At 43.3% G+C, this 20,850-nt stretch overlaps 1 protein-coding gene across 2 annotated transcripts in view; it reads left to right on the forward strand.

Moving 5' to 3' along the window:
- The window catches only part of LOC138262086 (C-type lectin domain family 17, member A-like), a 70,254-nt gene that overhangs the window by 39,682 nt on the left and 9,722 nt on the right, over nucleotides 1-20,850 (forward strand). For both annotated transcript variants that reach the window (XM_069211820.1, XM_069211819.1), the window contains exons 4-6: nucleotides 4,726-4,815; nucleotides 5,211-5,359; nucleotides 8,203-8,309. In XM_069211820.1, coding sequence (XP_069067921.1) covers nucleotides 4,726-4,815; nucleotides 5,211-5,359; nucleotides 8,203-8,309 — 346 coding nt within the window. The remainder of the gene's footprint in view (nucleotides 1-4,725; nucleotides 4,816-5,210; nucleotides 5,360-8,202; nucleotides 8,310-20,850) is intronic.

Consider the following 20,850-nt stretch of genomic DNA (forward strand, 5'->3'; position numbering starts at 1 on the left):
CGTAACAATGCAGCTCCGACTTTGCGACAGAAGATCGACGCTGCACCAGAACTTCGACGATCAGCCCTACTGGATCGATGCAAACTTACTCAGAACAATGCCGTCCGACTAGAAGAATCAACACAGCACCTGCCGTGCGGAAGAAAATTCCACGCATCGCCTACCAGAATCGACGCAGCCCCTGTGACCTTGCTCCACTAGCCCAGGATTCCACGCATCGTCCCCGGGGCATCTGAAAACCCTGCAACCCGAAGAGGATTCAAGTCTGCATGCCGGAATTCAATGCAATGTCTTCCCCGTGCGAAAAAGTATGATGCAAGTCCGTGTGCGAAGGGGCGAAATTGACACACAACTACCGTTTTCCATGCATCTCCTCCTCTGCGGTCCCTTGCGAGGATTTTCAACGCCAACCAGGTAATTTGACCTGCAAGAGACACTTGTTGTTTCTTGGAGAACTTAAGATACTTTTTATTGCTTTTCCAGTAAATATTTCAACTCTAAAACACCTGATATCACTTCCAGGGATACCCTTCATTGGTTATTTCATCTTTAATCATTTTGACCTGCATTGATCCAGATAAATATTATATATTTTTCTAAACACTGTGTAGTATATTTTTGTGGTGTTATATTGTGGTATTGTATGATTTATTGCACAAATACTTTACACATTGCCTTACAAGGTAAGCCTGACTGCTCAGTGCCAAGCTACCAGAGGGTGGGCACAGGGTCATTTGGATTGTGTGTGACTTACCCTGACTAGAGTGAGGGTCCTTGCTTGGACAGGAGGTAACCTGACTGGCAACCAAAGACCCCATTGCTAACACTCTGTGTGTCATGAGGGTTTCAGCCTTTCAGTGACGGTCGTCACACGCATTACCTCTTTGTTAGGAATAATCACAATTCTAATGTATTGAAATAGTTCATTGTATGCTTCATCTCATATATTTTTGTAGTGATCATCGGTTTGAATGCTAGAGGCATGATATTCCTCCTTTGCTTTAACCTTTGTATAGTTCCTATAATAAGTTGCATGATGATTGGCTTCTGCAGCCACTACATCCCTAATACAAACTTATAAGATCTTTGAGACACATTAATGGTTTCACACTCTCAAAGCCTTTTGTCAAATCTAAGCTCTGGGATCTTTATTAATTTCTCATGTGTCGATGTTCCCTTGTAGCATTTTATCTTTCCTTAAAATACACATCTTCAGCATACACGTTTGACTTCAATGATATTCTTTTGTTTAAGCATTTACTCGTGCCCTCACTCATTCCAGCATCATCACTGACACTTGCTTCAGCTTTTCACATAATAGTCTGTAAATCTCTATTCTTAGTAAACAGGCTCCTGCACTTCCAGTGGTGAAATACTTGGGGGAACCGTGTTGTTTTCCACATTTCTCACAATCTATAACAGTGGAATGTTATTCCTTACTTGAGCTGCATCTAACAAAGTTTTCCATGATGAGTAGTCCTGTGGGCTTGTCAGCCTAACTCCATGTTGGACATTTGACCATAAATTAATTATACACTGGAGATCAGAGGGAAAGAATGTGCTTGTTTCAGTCTTCATGATGCTGCACAGTCATTCACCACCAGCTCTGGAAAAATAAATTACTTTAAAAATATATACATTTTACTTGGTGTATTTACTATAATTATAATTACTATTATATTTATTATCAATTTATAAAATCACATTTATCGCAAATGTAATGTTTATTAATACAATTCACAATAATAAAAATTAGGAAAACATTTCCATTTACATCAAGGTATCTTGGGAGTTGAGAGGTAACTCACGAAAGGCAAAGAGTTATCACTTGCTATCTTATATTTTTTATTTCTCAGAATCCATACCTTGCCAATTTATCATATTAGAACCCACTCCCCGAATTGGTACCAATAACATGCTTGCTCAAGGCCTAAGAAGTCTCTGTAATTGAACTGGAGAAATGTAAGAACGGCTCGCCGATGGACACTTGCCCACCCCCATTACTTAAGATAATGGCTTGGTATGTTAACCCGGATCTCAACTAAATCCGGAAGACTTCCCTGGAATGTGGTGTATTTACAGCTAATTGGAAGCAAGCTTTCCTTATACTGCTCCTCTAGAAAGCAAATGCTTACCCCACTATTTAAAGCAATATCGGGCTTATTTCCCTTTTACCAGCACCTGTGAAAATTCTTGAGAAACTGGTGAATTGTAAGTTATCTTACTTTGTGGAATCAAATTTCCTCCTTCATGATTCACAGTGGGGTTTTCAGGCAGGATATTGTACTGAAACCGCACTTTTTAAGGTCTCTGAGTTTATGAAGGAAAACTTAGAAAGAGCCATAACTGCATCAATGGAAAGCACTTGTTTGGGAGAACAGCCCTCTGAAATTGCCCTGAAACAAAATGGAGGCTGAAGGTACTGATATCCTTATGAGATCGTGTTGTTTCCTTGGTTTGTGAGCACGCACTAATTAGGTTTGGGTGCATGCAACAATCAAAAGGTAAAAACAAGTCTAGGCATGCCACTCTGGGTATCTTGATAAAAATAAAATTAATACTTGCCTTTTTCTAGTACATTTACACCATGGTTTAAGTACTGTTGGATCAATATATGACTTGACATTAACATTATTATCTCTGTACTTTTGTAGCTCTTAGCCCATTAACTTCCATGGGTGTTTACCAGGTTAGCTCTTGATGCACTTTTGCGTTTTCACTACCCATTATGGGCCATGAACTTTCATCAGTTTATAGTTCCAAACCCACTAAGGCACCATGTGCCCTAAGAAGAAAAGGTGGTAGAGAATGCCATTTGCTCATTTCAATGCAATGTCATATTGCAATATGGATGTTTGACCTCAAGGCCATCATAAGGATTGTGATGGGGTTGCTGACCCTGAGCTTACAGGTGAACGAAGATGTCTAGGGTATTCATGTTGTAGGTGTTGGGGCTCGGAATCCAAGGATGGTGTTGACGGGAGACACAGCTCACTCTCAATGTGGATCGATTAAGCCAATCAGAGGGCTATGTTTGAAAGCTGTTTTTATAGTCTGCAATACAAGTGTTTATATGGAGCCTTCTAGAGGATTACTGAGATTACTGAGTGTTTCCTGTCAATTAGAAGGCTGTGTCTGGTGGGTAACTCAGGCAGGAAATTGAAAGTTGAATAAACAAAGACATCACGCACTGGAACCTTTCTGAAAATTATTGAGCATTTCTTGTCAAATAGAAGACTGTCTCTGGCAGGAAACTGAGGCAAGGAGTGGATACCTTTAATTAGATGGCAGGACAGCTTAACAAATAAACAACAAGCAAGAATACAAGACAACCTTGGGATCAGCTAGAAAAAGAGGTGTTGCACTAATCAGTACCACCTGTCAGGGCAGTTGAAGAAATACACAACAGACGAGCATCATGCAACCTTGACATCAGCAGAAAACAGTGGCTTTTAACTAATCAGACCTCCTGATTGAATTAGCACTGAAGTAAACAGATTTTGAATCAGTGCACTCAAACTGAAGTACATCGCATGCCGCAATGAAGTGGACAGCAGTGTACATGACATTTGCCCAATTAAAAAACTGTGAAAAGTGCATAGTAGAGTACATGGCATTGGCTCAGCCAGACAACAGCGACAACTAAGGGCAGGAAACAGCACAGGCAGACCAGGGTATTATAACTCCAAAAGGCTGTGGCCATTACTGTTGAGTTTCATCTCAGGTTCTACCGCATAGAGACAATTTGATTTAAGTGTGTGCCATACGGGTGAATGAAATAAAATATAAAAGAATCATGAATATATTAAATAAATGTACATGATTCACAAATGGTTGTATGTCAAAATACTGAGTTTTTGATCTCAACATACAAAAATGGTAAATCCTGGAAATTGAGTGCCACTAGATAATCACAGTAGATATATATATAGGTAAGTATAGATTTACTATTCTCAACTCCACATTGACATACCTTGGTGATATAGATTGACAAGAGACATAGACATGTAGCTAGGACTAGTACATTTGCACTTAATAAAATAGTTTTTGTCAATATTCTAATTTGATATGTTTGTAGGTCAATATAGAAAACTTGAAAATACGGTTGAAAACTGTCACAAATAGACAGACTTGTCAGACATTTTTGCACGATCTTGATCGAGAATGTTAAGCAGGACCCCACTATGGACCCTTTTTTTATGGCAAGAGGCAAAAGTATATATCAAGTATCTAAAAATGCCTTAAATTGAGACAGAAACACTAGAAGGCCTGAATCATCCTCCTTTTTGTGGTTTGACAGTGTTTTGTGCCTTAGCGTTACAAACAAGGCAGGCTTTGCTTTCTAAACTTATAAATATATTTTGCAGAAAGAACACGAAGCACTGAAAAGACAATACCTAAAGAATAATGCACCACCTTCCCTCATCTCATGAGATCCCTGCAAATAGGACAGGCAGGAAAAACAAAAAGTTTTAAAAGTCAATGTAACATTACATTTGTCCATTATTTCAGAAGGACGTTGGAGCACATCAAAGGATTGTGAGTGCAAATTTCTATGTGGGGCCACAGTGCAGGACGATGTAATTCTGGGTGCAGTAGAAACTTGAGAAATTCAACTATGTCTGGGTGCTTTCAAATCACATTTCTTATTTTCTCATAAATGGAGATAATAGCAAATAAATCACCTTAACATACTTTCTCATGTCAAATTATTTTTGTCTCCAGTGTCCAGGGATCTTCTCAAAGTCCAAAGTAACCATAATGAAATCAAACAGATTTTGGAATCAGAAATGGCAACATTTCATGCCAGCTTCGGTAAGGATACTGTCATGGCTATCTATTTATGATGAATATATCTTATTGATCGCCACACCAACCCTTATCTTCTATTGCATCAATTTTCAGTACTGGGTGAGGTCTTTTTACAGTTGGTTGAGGTATCCGTATTTCAATCAAAGTCTAAGGACCTGATTCAGAAGTTGGCGGAGGGGAATATTCTGTCACAAATGTGACAGATATCAAGTTCGCCATATTACAATCCCATTCTATCCTATGGAGATCGTAATGCAACGGACGGGATATCTATCATGTTTGTGATGGAGTATTCCTTTTGCTGACATCTAAATCAGGCCCTAAGATTTCTCATAATGCATACAGATAAATTCGTCTGGAGGGCAGTTTTTTCACTGAATGAAATTTATAATTTCCAGACTCTCTCATCATGTGTCCGGTAGGGTGGAAAGCATGTGCAGTTAAGTGCTACTTCTTTTCTTCGGTACAAAAGACCTGGGAAAGTGCAAAAGTGGACTGCGATAGACGTGGCTCTCACCTAGTGGCCGTCGAAAGCCAAGAAGAACAGGTAAGAAGCTGGAAGAGCAGAAACTGACTGATATGCAATATACTGAAAAATTACAAAAGTGTCTGGCAAGACTGGGAGAAGTCTGGCTTGTGAATTAATGACCACCAGCCTTTGTGGCCATGCATGGTTCCCTCACACACCCAATCTCTGCTTACAAATGGTAGACTAAACTCTTCAAATTACAGACACCATGACATGCAGAGGTGTAGCTATCAATAGTGCAGAAGGTGCAGTGGCACCATATCATAGAAATGTGAGGTAACTTTTTGCAACACTATCATGGTTGTATTTTAATATCCAGTCAGTGATGAGTGGTGGCTCGTTTATCTTGCTTGAATTAGGATCTATGGCAGACTCGCTAAGCCACTGTGGATATGCATGGAATTCTAATGCCCACAAGCTGTTTCATGGAACGTCCTCTTTCACTTTCACTTTTGGTTTCCTTTTGCTGGGAAATCCTACCCCATTTCACCTGCTGAGTCCATTATCCCCAAGGTTGTTCGCTTTCATAGCTTGCAGCCCAGGACTTCTCTCAGATTTATTGTACATGACTCCCTTTTAGAACAGATGGCCCAGGGCTAGTTCCAAAGGATGTCTATGGTGCACCCAACGAACTGAGGGGGGTCATGATTCCATATACTTCGAGCAAGAGAACATTTTAAACATAAGGTCCCTTCCTATGCCTGGTTTTATGGGTCATTAAGACAAACGTAACTGTGGCTCTACAAAACTATGAAGACAGTTAACTTTGTATTGACCAGCATTCCTTCTTCAGTCTCTGCTCTTAGGTCTATTCTCTTTTCTGGGGCTTTTCATCATTGGGACATGTTCGATGGTAGGAGTCCATAACACGTTATGCCCTTAATGGATGGACCATGGTCCTTCATCTCAAGCATGTGCTAAGTACTACCTGCAATTGCCTAAAGTTCATATGAACGTATCAAATTCTTTTTGATGGTTAGCAGTGTTCTAATAAATAGAAAAACATAATAAACTCCACTTCTTGCCCTCCTCCTAGCTCCAAAATACCTAAAAGACTTAGAAAGACAATTGAATTAATCAAGTTATCCTCAAAAGTTCTAAGTATGTAACATTTACTGGTAGTGTAGGTTGTCCAATGATCAGTGTCAAATCACGAAGGGTATAAGGTAACAAGAGAAGTTCAACATATTTCCAGGCCCAGCTTTATACAAAAAGCAGAACTAACAAGTGTTCTTCGGTAATTTATTCTTTGTAACAGATTACAGCTTTAAAAAAAAAAATCTTTCAACTCCACAGGCAGAATGGGTGCAGCCTTCCTCATGTCTGAGAGTTTAGAATACAGCTGCACACAAACACCAAAATACCAATTTAGTTAGAGCAAAACAGGCATCGCAAAGTTAAAATGTAGCAAACACAGCAGATGATGCCAAATTCTAAAAACAAGCCAACCTCTGTCAAAAGTTCAACATGGTGCCTAGTATGTTACATACAGACTTTTCAGTCCTATAGACCAAAGCTTTCCTGCATAAGAAAGTCTCTGCGTAATTGAAGTGTGGCACACAATCACCAGAACTCACTATTTAATTTGACTGTGAAAAAGGTAGCATCTGAAACTACACCATGAGGGGAATACTGAATGCCCAGAAATGAGAGGTATGGACTGAACCAAACAGAAGAGCAGGCAGGAAGCCACCGCAAATGTGCATCAAAAGATCCAGAAATAGCAGCCGTAAACAATCCGTCAAAACGTGATGGGAATGGATCATTGACCATGTGAACAACTAAAACATGATTAAATGACTCAGACAGGAGAATTGTGACTACCGGAAATTGTTAATTTGGACCTCCTCCATAGGAGTTTACCTATCCCAAATAAAAAGGTGAAAAATCATGGGATATTATGTTACTAGATGTGTTGTATTCTGTTAGACCACTGCAGAGACTCCTGCTGTGCCACATGTGAACTGAAACTATTATAGGTTAAATAAGCATGTAATAATTTCTTCAAAGATTTTTTCTAGAGTAGGCTCTTCCAATCGGCTCTGATACAGCTGCTCCTTCTCTAAGCACCAGAAAACTCACCTGGGTGATTGGCATGCTCTACGACTAAACAAAACATAACATAACATAACATAACATAACATAACATAACATAACATAACATAACAGTAATACCTGAAACAAAATCTGTCTCAAGGATTTTTCTATTGCCCTGTGTATACTGTTTCATCTTTAGTAATGTTTGTGCACACTACAGGGCCTATTCACAGAGACATTTTGGAGACGTAAAGTAGTACACCTATAGTACTCTTTATGTACCCATGCATGAGTTTGTGAATTGTGTCCAAAACATCTAAAATGTAATTCAATTATAGTATTCATGGAATATTCATATGTACAATTAGTGCAAATGAAAGGACTGTGACCTCTTAGTACTTTTACTATTAGAAAGTTGTTTGTTTCAGGGCCAATTCACAAAAGCATGTAAGAGTACGTAAAAGAGCACTTTCATAATACTATCCCTGTGCTCACAAATGTTTTTGTGACTCTGCCCCCTGGTGTTGCCAGCATCAGCAGCACTCACAGGTTTTTCATGGGAAGGAGAGTAAGCCTCATAGGCAGGGGTGGGATAAAAGAGTCATCTTACAGAGGAAATGGGGAAATGAAGAAACCTTGTAGGGATGGTTGGAGAGAAGAGACAACAGAGGTTGCATGGAAAAGAGAGAAGCCACACAGGGGATTTTAGGGAGAATCCTGGTGTAATAGGGCAGGATGGGAACAAAGCAAGCAATGCAAACGCTGATCGCAAATTTCAGTTGTCTTATTGGAAGAAACATAACAAATGTAAATATGTTTATCAGATGTTTTTAGCACAGAATTTGAACGGACAGGTGCACTGGATTGGACTGAGATACTCTGCCCAGAACGGAACCTGGCAGTGGGTCAATGGAGCTCCCCTAGGGGTCAGGTTAGTATATTTCAGTATTGGTGTCCTCATGATGTGTCACTGATGACGTTCTTTGTTTGGGCACAAAGTTTATAATGATGGCATCTTTATATATAAGTCAATGACCCTTCTTGATTGCAGGAAAAAAGCAGGGATCAGTTTATGTGAAAGAAGTGGCTTATTTTATTTAGGTTCCATGTTTCCACATTAGCACGGAGTGTCTCACCTTGAAAAAGGGTATAGTTTCCGACAATAGTGATTAGATAATCTGTAGCACAGAAACACATATTTAATGTCAGTAGAAATTGAATTATGAATTAAGGTCTTTGTCATCTGAAACTTTCAGCAAGCATATCATTGGCTGGCCACCGTTTTTGTCTCGGATGACCACTTGTAACAAACATGCCAGTTTGTGTCTGCCCAGAGTTTGCCAGCCAGGATCTCAGACATTAATGCTATCCTTAAAGCTAACCACATCTTCTGAACTATCAGATTGTCGGAAAATCTATTGTTGCACCTTCACTATCTGCATGCCTTTGTTTTTCAAGTACCTTTAATAGGTCTGGCTGAGACAGCACATCAGCTGTCACTTGCAAGACAGTTTACAGTGGGCTTAGAGCCCACCCTCTGATTACCTTTGGTGGCTTCTTTGTCACTCTGATTTGCCTGCTTCTCATCTGTCAGTGCATGTTGACTTCACTTCCTCTTCTAGAATTTTGCCCTCCCCTGGTCATTCCCCAGTGCACTTTCCAAGTACTTGCGTCTTCCACTGCTTTTGTTTTGAGAGCTACTTTTTTGTTTTTTTTAGAACACTTCAATAGAGTGCATATGTTTGTAAGCTGTCTTCTTCGTGTCTTTCATGCTTTTGTCCCTAACCCCAACTCTCACCCGTGAACTGCTGTGCTCCACCCCCATTGTCAATCTCTCACTGTGGTTCTTTGTCTGCCACCCCTCATGTTGCTTTCGCTCATTAGTGCGTCTTTCTATGGCCCTGTTGGCCTCCACATGTCTCTCTCACCGCTCGTGTTGTTGCCCTCCTGGACTGGCTATCGGACATCATTAACATTTTTTAGCACGGTCACTGGGCTGCATCATTTTTTAGGCGTGTTTAAAGCATGCAGCGCCTACAAAACGACACAGCCCAGCTGCTGGCTCATTGTGCTTATTTTTTATTCCTTTTATAAATAAAAATATTTCATGCTGTACAGCATTTGCTTTGATGCTATACAGCATGACAAAAAGACATACACAATGCTAATAAGTCTCTGAGCTCAATTGGCTTTGCAAATGCCTTTTGCACTATTGCATGTCACTATCCTAAAAAAGACTCATACTTCTCATATACATTTTTCGTTAGACCAATAACGCTTGACTGTGTTGTGGGAACTAATCGGCAACTAAAGACTGGACACACAAGTAAATAACATGCATCCCTCTCATTTGCAATTTCATGTAGGCCATGTGGCTAAACTTCCCCATAACACTTCATGCCAAAATAGAGCTGCATACATTTGCATAGCATCTAAAAGATACAAAATCTGATTATTGACAGGAGTGGATTTAAGTTCCAACTGGAATATTCCTTCATTTTACTTCTGACTGAGGGTGCTCATGGCAAAGTTGGCTAATGTGTATTTTTTTGGGTCTGTTCATTCATATTATGTTTGTGCCTGTGTGAATGATATGTAAACTTTCATTCTGGAGAATATTCTGTGGCCAGACTGAGTCAGACTGAGCCTGCAGTAACTTCAGAAATAGTTGAGGTTGGTCTGACTGCTGACTGGAATGAGAAACTGCCAGGAGTTCTCATTAGGTTTTCCAAGCAACTGCAACTAATATTTTTACATTTACAAAATCAAAGTTATGCTAATACTGACACCTAGCTTTACCTGCCTCTTTGTCTACATCACCTTAGTTCGGCCAACTTAACCTCACGTGAAAAAAAGAATGATGAGCCCTCTCAATTAATTTCAAACACGGTGCAGTGCTAGCTTTAGAACCTTTGAGGATTTGAGTGTACTGTATGATATTGCTTTGGGGCCTGATCATGCAGTACACTCTCAAATACTGTATAGGGTCTCATCAGGCTTGTTTATATTTGTCTTATCCAGGTGACTGGCTGACACCTGTTCGGTATAAGTCAATATGGACGCTCAATGAAGGACCACACACCAATTCTGAATACAATTTAGCTTTACTAGAATTTCAGGTAAATGAAGGCATTTAGCACATTAACAATAGTGGAATAAGAATAGCAATGAAAAGCATCTATTTATATATAAGTACACTACAAAGAGCATCTATGTATACAATATGAGCAAAGAGTTCATTGACAGATATAAGCTTGGAATAACTGTATACCAAAATGTGTTACACTACGATGTTCAGGAAGTAAAATAGAAACACGTTGAATACTTCAGATAAGCTTTGATTTACTGCACACCAAAATGCATGTTTCAGTTACTGCAGCAGGCTCACACTACGATGTTCAGAAAGCAAAATATAAACAAGCTGAAGTCTTCAGATTAGCTTGCTTAACTGCATACCAAAATGTATGTTTCAATTACTGTAGCAGGCTCACACTACGATGTTTAGAAAGCAAAATATAAACGAGCTGAATACTTAAGATTATAAACACAGTGCAAGCATAATAATCAATCATAATAATACAGCAGAGAAACAAAGGCCTTTCATCCCTGTGTGGAACTTAACTTAGTCCACGAAGTGCTGGGAAGCCCTCCACCGCCTGCTTGGACCTCTCTCCCCCTCAAGCATCACGATCTCTGAAGAGCAAAACAGGGAGGCAGCGCTGGGCCATGGCAGCTTTCAAAACCCCATCTGCGAGCTTCAGATCCCTCACCCGCACTTCAGTGCTTAAATAACTCGAAGCTTGGATTCTATCTCTTTCTGGCATTTCCTAGCTATGTTATCAGCACTTGGCTGCTCTGCCCTTCCCCAGCCTTTGTTTTCATTCCATCTTCTCGCTGTACTCTCGTTCTCAAGGTTGAGACGGAGTCTTCTGCACAAACAAGCTTGAAAATAATATCATAAACTTTTCCACGTTGTTCGGTGATTTCAGCAGGCATCACGCTCATCTACACTGCTCAAGCTAATTAACCCTTCACGTCACAATGTCTTCCGCACCTTTCCCTATACTAATCACTCCACCCCTTAGATGAGCGCGATCCATGCAAAGTATCATTTACTTTGACATCCGCTAGCTAGGTTGCTACTTATACTTGTCAGCATTATTCTAAGCGCCTGCATCTTAGTATAAAGCTGTTTTGTGCATACATATAATCTACATAGTATAGTCACTAGCGTAACACAAACAATCAATAACCAAATTAGCTGTTGTAACACTATATTTAGCGTCTTCATAGCTCCTAGTGCCCAGCCTAAGAAGATGTCATACCAATAATGCTCAGTTATTTGCTGGATGCATGAAGCAGTGTGCATAAGCTGTTTAGCGTTTATGGTCATCAGTACGGCTGTATCCTTGGTGTATTTAGCTGTCATATCAAATTTAGCAAAGGTAACTTGTGCGTAGTGCCTGATTGCATCTAATCTGGGTAGCTTAACAACAAGCGAGATGTTCCACTCTTACTGCGCACGCATTTGTGTCTGTAATGTGGTTATGGTGAACTTTGTCGGTCGGTACAAGATGTGAGTGCTTATGTCAATAATGCTGGTAATGTTGCACATACACATTACTTGCTCTCCGGTGGTTTGTCTAAATCTAGCCCCCCGTGCACCCCCCTTCCCCCCCCAAGTCGGGGATGGAAGGGGAAGACCTTCCCCTTCCACCCCCGACCCCCCCCACGCCCCCGTGACGTCAGCGCGCGCACGCGCTGATGTGTCACAGGGGCCTCCCTCGTCGCGCTGGAAGCTCTGCTTCCAGCGCGATTGAAAAAGAAATGCAAAAGCATTTCTTTTTCAATCACTTGGGAGGCCCGGAGGGGCTTCAAAGGGAATGAAAAGTATTTCCTTCCCTTTGAAGTCCCTCCGAGGGTTTCAAAAGCCGGATTGCTTGCAATCCGGCTTTTGAAACCCCACTAGACACCAGGGATTTTTTATTTTTTATTTGAAATTGACAAAAGGGAGCGACCCCTTGGGCAAGGGTCGCTCCCAGGGGGGGCATTTTTTTGAAAAGGCCTTTTCTGCCCCCCCTGGGGGCAGAAACCTCTAGGCACCAGGGACCATTTTATTTTATTTTTTTCATTTTTTTTTATTGAGGTGGGGAGCGACCCCTTAGGCAAGGGTCGCTCCCCTTGGGGGAAAATTATATTTTGGCCATTTCTGCCCCCCTTGGGGGCAGATTGGCCTATTTTGATGAGGCCAATCTGCCCCCAAGGGGGGTAGAAACCACTAGACACCAGGGAGTTATTTCTTTGCGTGAATTTCACGCAAAGGGAGCGACCCCTTAGGCAAGGGTCGCTCCCTGGGGGGGAGGGCAATTTATTTTAGGCCATTTCTGCCCCCCCTGGGGGCAGATCGGCCTATTATTAGGCTGATCTGCCCCCAGGGGGGGAAGAAACCTCTAGGCGCCAGGGCAATTTTTTTTTTTGTGTTTTTTTTTTTTGTTCTTTCTTTTTTTTAGAGATGGGGAGCGACCCATCAGGCAAGGGTCGCTCCCCTGGGGGGCAAATTGTATTTAGACCATTTCTGCCCCCCTGGGGGCAGATTGGCCGATTTTAGGTCAATCTGCCCCCAAGGGGGCAGAAACCACTAGGCACCGGGGATTTGTTTTTTGGCGCCAATGTCACGCAGGGGGAGCGACCCCGTAGGCAAGGGTCGCTCCCGGGGCGGGGGGGGTGGGGGTTGGGGGGGCAAATTTATTTTAGGCCATTTCTGCCCCCCCGGGGGACAGATCGGCCTATTATTAGGCCGAACTGCCCCCGGGGGGGGCAGAACACTCTAGGCGCCAGGGCAATTTTTTTTTTGTGTTTTTATTTTTTGTTGTTTCTTTTTTTAGAGATGGGGAGCGACCCATCAGGCAAGGGTCGCTCCCCTGGGGGGGCAAATTGTATTTAGACCATTTCTGCCCCCCTGGGGGCAGATTGGCCAATTTTAGGTCAATCTGCCCCCAAGGGGGCAGAAACCACTAGGCACCGGGGATTTGTTTTTTGGCGCCAATGTCACGCAGGGGGAGCGACCCCGTAGGCAAGGGTCGCTCCCGGGGGGGGGGGTGGGGGTTGGGGGGGCAAATTTATTTTAGGCCATTTCTGCCCCCCCGGGGGACAGATCGGCCTATTATTAGGCCGAACTGCCCCCGGGGGGGGGGGCAGAACACTCTAGGCGCCAGGGCAATTTTTTTTTTGTGTTTTTATTTTTTGTTGTTTCTTTTTTTAGAGATGGGGAGCGACCCATCAGGCAAGGGTCGCTCCCCTGGGGGGGCAAATTGTATTTAGACCATTTCTGCCCCCCTGGGGGCAGATTGGCCAATTTTAGGTCAATCTGCCCCCAAGGGGGCAGAAACCACTAGGCACCGGGGATTTGTTTTTTGGCGCCAATGTCACGCAGGGGGAGCGACCCCGTAGGCAAGGGTCGCTCCCGGCGGGGGAGGGTGGGGGTTGGGGGGGCAAATTTATTTTAGGGCATTTCTGCCCCCCCCCCCTGGGGCCGGCTGAGCTACAGGCCAAACACCACAGGTAGGCACCTTGCAAAAAACACCTCTGTTTTCTGTGAAAAAATATATTGTGTCCACGTTGTGTTTTGGGCCATTTCCTTTTGTGGGCGCTAGGCCTACCCACAGAAGTGATGTACCATTTTTATCGAGAGACTTAGGGGAACGCTGGGTGGAAGGAAATTTGTGGCTCCTCTCAGATTCCAGAACTTTCTGTCACCGAAATGAGAGGAAAAAGTGTTTTTTGGGCCAAATTTTGATGTTTGCAAAGGATTCTGGGTAACATAACCTGGTCAGAGCCCCGCAAGTCACCCCATCTTGGACTCCCCTGGGTTTCTAGTTTTCAAAAATGCACTGGTTTGCTAGGTTTCCTCAGGTGTCGGCTGAGCTACAGGCCAAAATCCACAGGTAGGCACTGCTTTTTATAAAAAAATGTGATGTGTCCACGTTGTGTTTTGGGCCCTTTTCTTTCGTGGGCACTAGTCCTACCCACACAAGTGAGGTATCATTTTTATCGGGAGACTTGGGGGAACGCTGGGTAGAAGGAAATTTGTGGCTCCTCTCAGATTCCAGAACTTTCTGCCACAGAAATGTGAGTAACATGTGTATTTTTAGCCAAATTTTGAGGTTTGCAAAGGATTCTGGGTAACAGAACCTGGTCCGAGCCCCGCAAGTCACCCCTCCTTGGATTCCCCTAGGTCTCTAGTTTTCAGAAATGCACAGGTTTGGTAGGTTTCCCTAGGTGCCGGCTGAGCTAGAGGCCAAAATCTACAGGTAGGCACTTCGCAAAAAACACCTCTGTTTTTTTCCAAAATTTAGGATGTGTCCACGTTGCGCTTTGGGGTGTTTCCTGTCGCCGGCGCTAGGCCTACCCACGCAAGTGAGGTATAATTTTTATCGGGAGACTTGGGGGAACGCTGGGTGGAAGGAAATTTGTAGCTCCTCTCAGATTCCAGAACTTTCTGCCACAGAAATGTGAGGGACATGTGTTTTTTTAGCCAAATTTTGAGGTTTGCAAAGGATTCTGGGTAACAGAACCTGGTCCGAGCCCCGCAAGTCACCCCTCCTTGGATTCCCCTTGGTCTCTAGTTTTCAGAAATGCACAGGTTTGGTAGGTTTCCCTAGGTGCCGGCTGAGCTAGAGGCCAAAATCTACAGGTAGGCACTTCGCAAAAAACACCTCTGTTTTTTTCAAAAATTTAGGATGTGTCCACGTTGCGCTTTGGGGTGTTTCCTGTCGCCGGCGCTAGGCCTACCCACGCAAGTGAGTTATCATTTTTATCGGGAGACTTGGGGGAACGCTGGGTGGAAGGAAATTTGTAGCTCCTCTCAGATTCCAGAACTTTCTGCCACAGAAATGTGAGGGACATGTGTTTTTTTAGCCAAATTTTGAGGTTTGCAAAGGATTCTGGGTAACAGAACCTGGTCCGAGCCCCGCAAGTCACCCCTCCTTGGATTCCCCTAGGTCTCTAGTTTTCAGAAATGCACAGGTTTGGTAGGTTTCCCTAGGTGCCGGCTGAGCTAGAGGCCAAAATCTACAGGTAGGCACTTCGCAAAAAACACCTCTGTTTTTTTCCAAAATTTAGGATGTGTCCACGTTGCGCTTTGGGGTGTTTCCTGTCGCCGGCGCTAGGCCTACCCACGCAAGTGAGGTATCATTTTTATCGAGAGACTTGGGGGAACGCTGGGTGGAAGGAAATTTGTAGCTCCTCTCAGATTCCAGAACTTTCTGCCACAGAAATGTGAGGGACATGTGTTTTTTTAGCCAAATTTTGAGGTTTGCAAAGGATTCTGGGTAACAGAACCTGGTCCGAGCCCCGCAAGTCACCCCTCCTTGGATTGCCCTAGGTCTCTAGTTTTCAGAAATGCACAGGTTTGGTAGGTTTCCCTAGGTGCCGGCTGAGCTAGAGGCCAAAATCTACAGGTAGGCACTTCGCAAAAAACACCTCTGTTTTTTTACAAAATTTAGGATGTGTCCACGTTGCGCTTTGGGGTGTTTCCTGTCGCCGGCGCTAGGCCTACCCACGCAAGTGAGGTATCATTTTTATCGGGAGACTTGGGGGAACACTGGGTGGAAGGAAATTTGTAGCTCCTCTCAGATTCCAGAACTTTCTGCCACAGAAATGTGAGGGACATGTGTTTTTTTATCCAAATTTTGAGGTTTGCAAAGGATTCTGGGTAACAGAACCTGGTCCGAGCCCCGCAAGTCACCCCTCCTTGGATTCCCCTAGGTCTCTAGTTTTCAGAAATGCACAGGTTTGGTAGGTTTCCCTAGGTGGCGGCTGAGCTAGAGGCCAAAATCTACAGGTAGTCACTTTGCTAAAAACAGCTCTGTTTTCAGTGATATGTCCACGTTGTGTTTTGGGGCATATCCTGTCACGGGCGCTAGGCCTACCCACACAAGTGAGGTATCATTTTTATCGGGAGACGTGGGGGAACGCTGGGTGGAAGGGAATTTGTGGCTCCTCTCAGATTCTAGAACTTTCTGCCACAGAAATGTGAGGAACATGTGTTTTTTTAGCCAAATTTTGAGGTTTGCAAAGGATTCTGGGTAACAGAACCTGGTCCGAGCCACACAAGTCACCCCTCCTTGGATTCCCCTAGGTCTCTAGTTTTCAGAAATGCATAGGTTTGGTAGGTTTCCCTAGGTGGCGGCTGAGCTAGAGGCCAAAATCTACAGGTAGTCACTTTGCTAAAAACAGCTCTGTTTTCTGTGATATGTCCACGTTGTGTTTTGGGGCATATCCTGTCGCGGGCGCTAGGTCTACCCACACAAGTGAGGTATCATTTTTATCGGGAGACGTGGGGGAACGCTGGGTGGAAGGACATTTGTGGCTCCTCTCAGATTCCAGAACTTTCTGCCACAGAAATGTGAGGAACATGTGTTTTTTTAGCCAAATTTTGAGGTTTGCAAAGGATTCTGGGTAACAGAACCTGGTCCGAGCCCCGCAAGTCACCCCTCCTTGGATCCCCCTAGGTCTCTAGTTTTCAGAAATGCACAGGTTTGGTAGGTTTCCCTAGGTGGCGGCTGAGCTAGAGGCCAAAATCTACAGGTAGTCACTTTGCTAAAAACAGCTCTGTTTTCTGTGATATGTCCACGTTGTGTTTTGGGGCATATCCTGTCGCGGGCGCTAGGCCTACCCACACAAGTGAGGTATCATTTTTATCGGGAGACGTGGGGGAACGCTAGGTGGAAGGAAATTTGTGGCTCCTCTCAGATTCCAGAACTTTCTGCCACAGAAATGTGAGGAACATGTGTTTTTTTAGCCAAATTTTGAGGTTTGCAAAGGATTCTGGGTAACCGAACCTGGTCCGAGCCACACAAGTCACCCCTCATTGGATTCCCCTAGGTCTCTAGTTTTCAGAAATGCACAGGTTTGGTAGGTTTCCCTAGGTGGCGGCTGAGCTAGAGGCCAAAATCTACAGGTAGTCACTTTGCTAAAAACAGCTCTGTTTTCTGTGATGTGTCCAGGTTGTGTTTTGGGGCATATCCTGTCGCGGGCGCTCGGCCTACCCACACAAGTGAGGTATCATTTTTATCGGGAGACGTGGGGGAATGCTGGGTGGAAGGAAATTTGTCGCTCCTCTCAGATTCCAGAACTTTCTGCCACAGAAATGTGAGGAACATGTGTTTTTTTAGCCAAATTTTGAGGTTTGCAAAGGATTCTGGGTAACAGAACCTGGTCCGAGCCACACAAGTCACCCCTCCTTGGATTCCCCTAGGTCTCTAGTTTTCAGAAATGCACAGGTTTGGTAGGTTTCCCTAGGTGGCGGCTGAGCTAGAGGCCAAAATCTACAGGTAGTCACTTTGCTAAAAACAGCTCTGTTTTCTGTGATGTGTCCACGTTGTGTTTTGGGGGATATCCTGTCGCGGGCGCTAGGCCTACCCAAACAAGTGAGGTATCATTTTTATCGGGAGACTTGGGGGAACATAGAATAGCAAAACAAGTGTTATTGCCCCTTGTCTTTCTCTACATTTATTCCTTCCAAATATAGGGGTGTGTGTAAAAAAGACATCTATTTGAGAAATTCCATGTAATTCACGTGCTACTATGGTCACCCCGGAATTCAGAGATGTGCAAATAACCACTGATCCTCAACACCTTATCTTGTGCCCTTTTTGGAAATGCAAAGGTTTTCTTGATAGCTATTTTTTACTCCTTATATTTCAGCAAATGAATTACTGTATACCCGGTATAGAATGAAAACGCACTGCAGGGTGCAGCTCATTTATTGGCTCTGTGTTCCTCGGGTTCTTGATGAACCTACAAACCCTATATATCCCCGCAACCAGAGGAGTCCAGCAGACGTAACGGTATATTGCTTTCGATAATCTGACATTGCAGGGAAAAGTTACAGAGTAAAAAGTAGAGAAAAATTTATGTTTTTTTCACCTCAATTTCAATATTTTTCTTTTTCAGCTGTTATTTTCTGTAGGAAACCCTTGTAGGATCTACACAAATGACCCCTTGCTGAATTCAGAATTTTGTCTACTTTTCAGAAATGTTTAGGTTTCTGGGATCCAGCATTGGTTTCATGACCATTCCGGTCACTGACTGGAAGGAGGCTGAAAGCACAAAAAATTGCACAAATGGGGTATGCCCCAGTAAAATGCCAAAATTGTGTTGAAAAATTGGGTTTTCGGATTCAAGTCTGCCTGTTCCTGAAAGCTGGGAAGCTGCTGAGTTTAGCACCGCAAACCCTTTGTTGATGCCATTTTCAGGGGAAAAACCACAAGCCTTCTTCTGCAGCCCCTTTTTCCAATTTTTTTAAAAAAAACGAAATTTTCACTGTATTTTGGCCAATTTCTTGGCCTCCTTCAGGGGAACCCACAAAGTCTGGGTACCTTTAGAATCCCTAGGATGTTGGAAAAAAAGGACGCAAATTTGGCTTGGTTAGCTTATGTGGACAAAAAGTTATGAGGGCCTAAGCGCGAACTGCCCCAAATAGGCAAAAAAAGGCCTGGCACAGGAGGGGGAAAAGGCCTGGCAGCGAAGGGGTTAATAAGAAAGGGATGATTAATGACATAACATATGCTCTCTGTCCCTATCTGATATAAGTCTGTGCCATTTAATAGGATAAGGTAACCATTCACATTCTCCCGGTATTGTGTGAAGACATGGATCTAGCACCCGTCCAGTGTGGGTACATACCCACCCCTTAGACCAATCTGCACATCTAGTGGGATCTACAGTGTGATTTGTTTAATCAATCCACTTTTTGTCAGTGTGAGGTATCCACCATTCTTTTACTTATCACTACGGGGAGCAATATAAAGGGGCCCCATATGTCAGGAGGAAGATCACTTCTTGCTATATCAAAAAGAGCATAACACATTTCTTCCTCACAGTGAAACTGTATGGACTTTACCCACATTTCTTCAGGCAAATGTTATTGTTGTCTCCAATATTCACCCTGAAGCTGTCCCCATTCTGCTTTAAGGTCTGCATACTGTTGATTAACAATGCTTTGCCATAGTATGCACTGGATGCCCTTAGTCACTGTTTGTGTGTTTTAAAAGGTTTTTTGTTTTTTTTCCCGAATTGTTCATAAGTGAAATGATGCCATTGCCAATCGCGATACAACCCACGCAGGACTTTCCATACTTCTTCTGAGTGTGTGGGCCCCCTTTGAGAAATTACTTTTATGGCCTCTCCTGTACTATATCCTGTAGAAGATAGCTTATTCCTAATGGCTTCAACATCAAAAAAATTCAGGGTCCCTACCCCGATTCCAGTGGCCCCAGCTATCAAGGACCCTAGACCTCTTCTAATGCGTAACTTTGGCAAGGGCCAGAACAGTGGTGTCCATGGTGCACACAATGGATCATACTTTGAGACATTCTCCTTGGCAATATTTATCTGTAACACAATACGATTAATTATGCTTGCATGCAGAGCTTGCTTACATCCTATTCTATATCGAACTATGGAAACGTTGCTTAAGTTGCTAACCATGTGTCTTTCAGTTACATAAAACATGAAGGCTGGTGGTTTTGAGTATCGAACTCCTTTGGTTCCATTGTTCATTGTAACAACCACCATGTGTCCTGGTATCACAATATTTACATATCATGTTTAGCATATAACTCAAAGCCTGTACTGTTGCTGGCGTCCCCTGCAACTCGTTCAGTCCGTTGGCATGTCGGATTTGCTGTCCAGTTACCTTCCAGGTCACAGCTTTGGCAGCCATCCACTTGCCCCCAGGTACCTCCCCTTTGCAAAGTGAAACATTTCCCTGGTCATCAGTTACGTTAGCGGCTTGAGGTGCACAAGTGACATGAAGGTCCGTAATGACATTCTCTGCTATCATCAACGCAGATGTCATCGTTTATGACCATTGGGTAAGCCTCACTACAGATACAAATACAGGTACATTAGAGTTCTTTAAAAGTACAATAACATACTCCCCACCCCTTGACTCAATAGCTCTCCTGCCTCTGGCTTTTTCCCTGGATGGTTCACCCATACTTTTCTTCCTGTGCTTCCAAATCCTCCCTCACCTCTCTGGGTGTTATCGGGGGCAGATCTTTCTTCAATGTGGGGGGTGTACGCTTGTTCACAAATCACTTGTGCAAGTCTGTCATGGGCTGATAACTTTTTTAGCTGTTCTTTCACTAATCCGTTATATCTCCGAATCATGCCTGCAGCTTGTGGATAATAACTAAGGTGCACAATCCACCAAATTCCCTGTTCCTGTGCCCAGCCCTGCACTGTTTTTCCTGAAAAGTGTGTGCCCCCATCTGTTTGGATCTCATCAGGTGCCCCATAATGTTTTATCAGGTAGTTTAGCCCTAGCAAAGTGGACTTTTGATCTGCAGACTTACAGGGCATACCCAACATAAGGCCAGAGTAGGTGTCCACCATGGTCAATACGTAGCTTTTCCCTCCTTCTTTTGGTAGCAGTCCGATATAGTCCAATTGCCGCACCGTAGCAG

Source organism: Pleurodeles waltl, chromosome 10 (genome assembly GCF_031143425.1).
Source record: "Pleurodeles waltl isolate 20211129_DDA chromosome 10, aPleWal1.hap1.20221129, whole genome shotgun sequence".
In the NCBI taxonomy this organism is placed as follows: Eukaryota; Metazoa; Chordata; class Amphibia; order Caudata; family Salamandridae; genus Pleurodeles; species Pleurodeles waltl.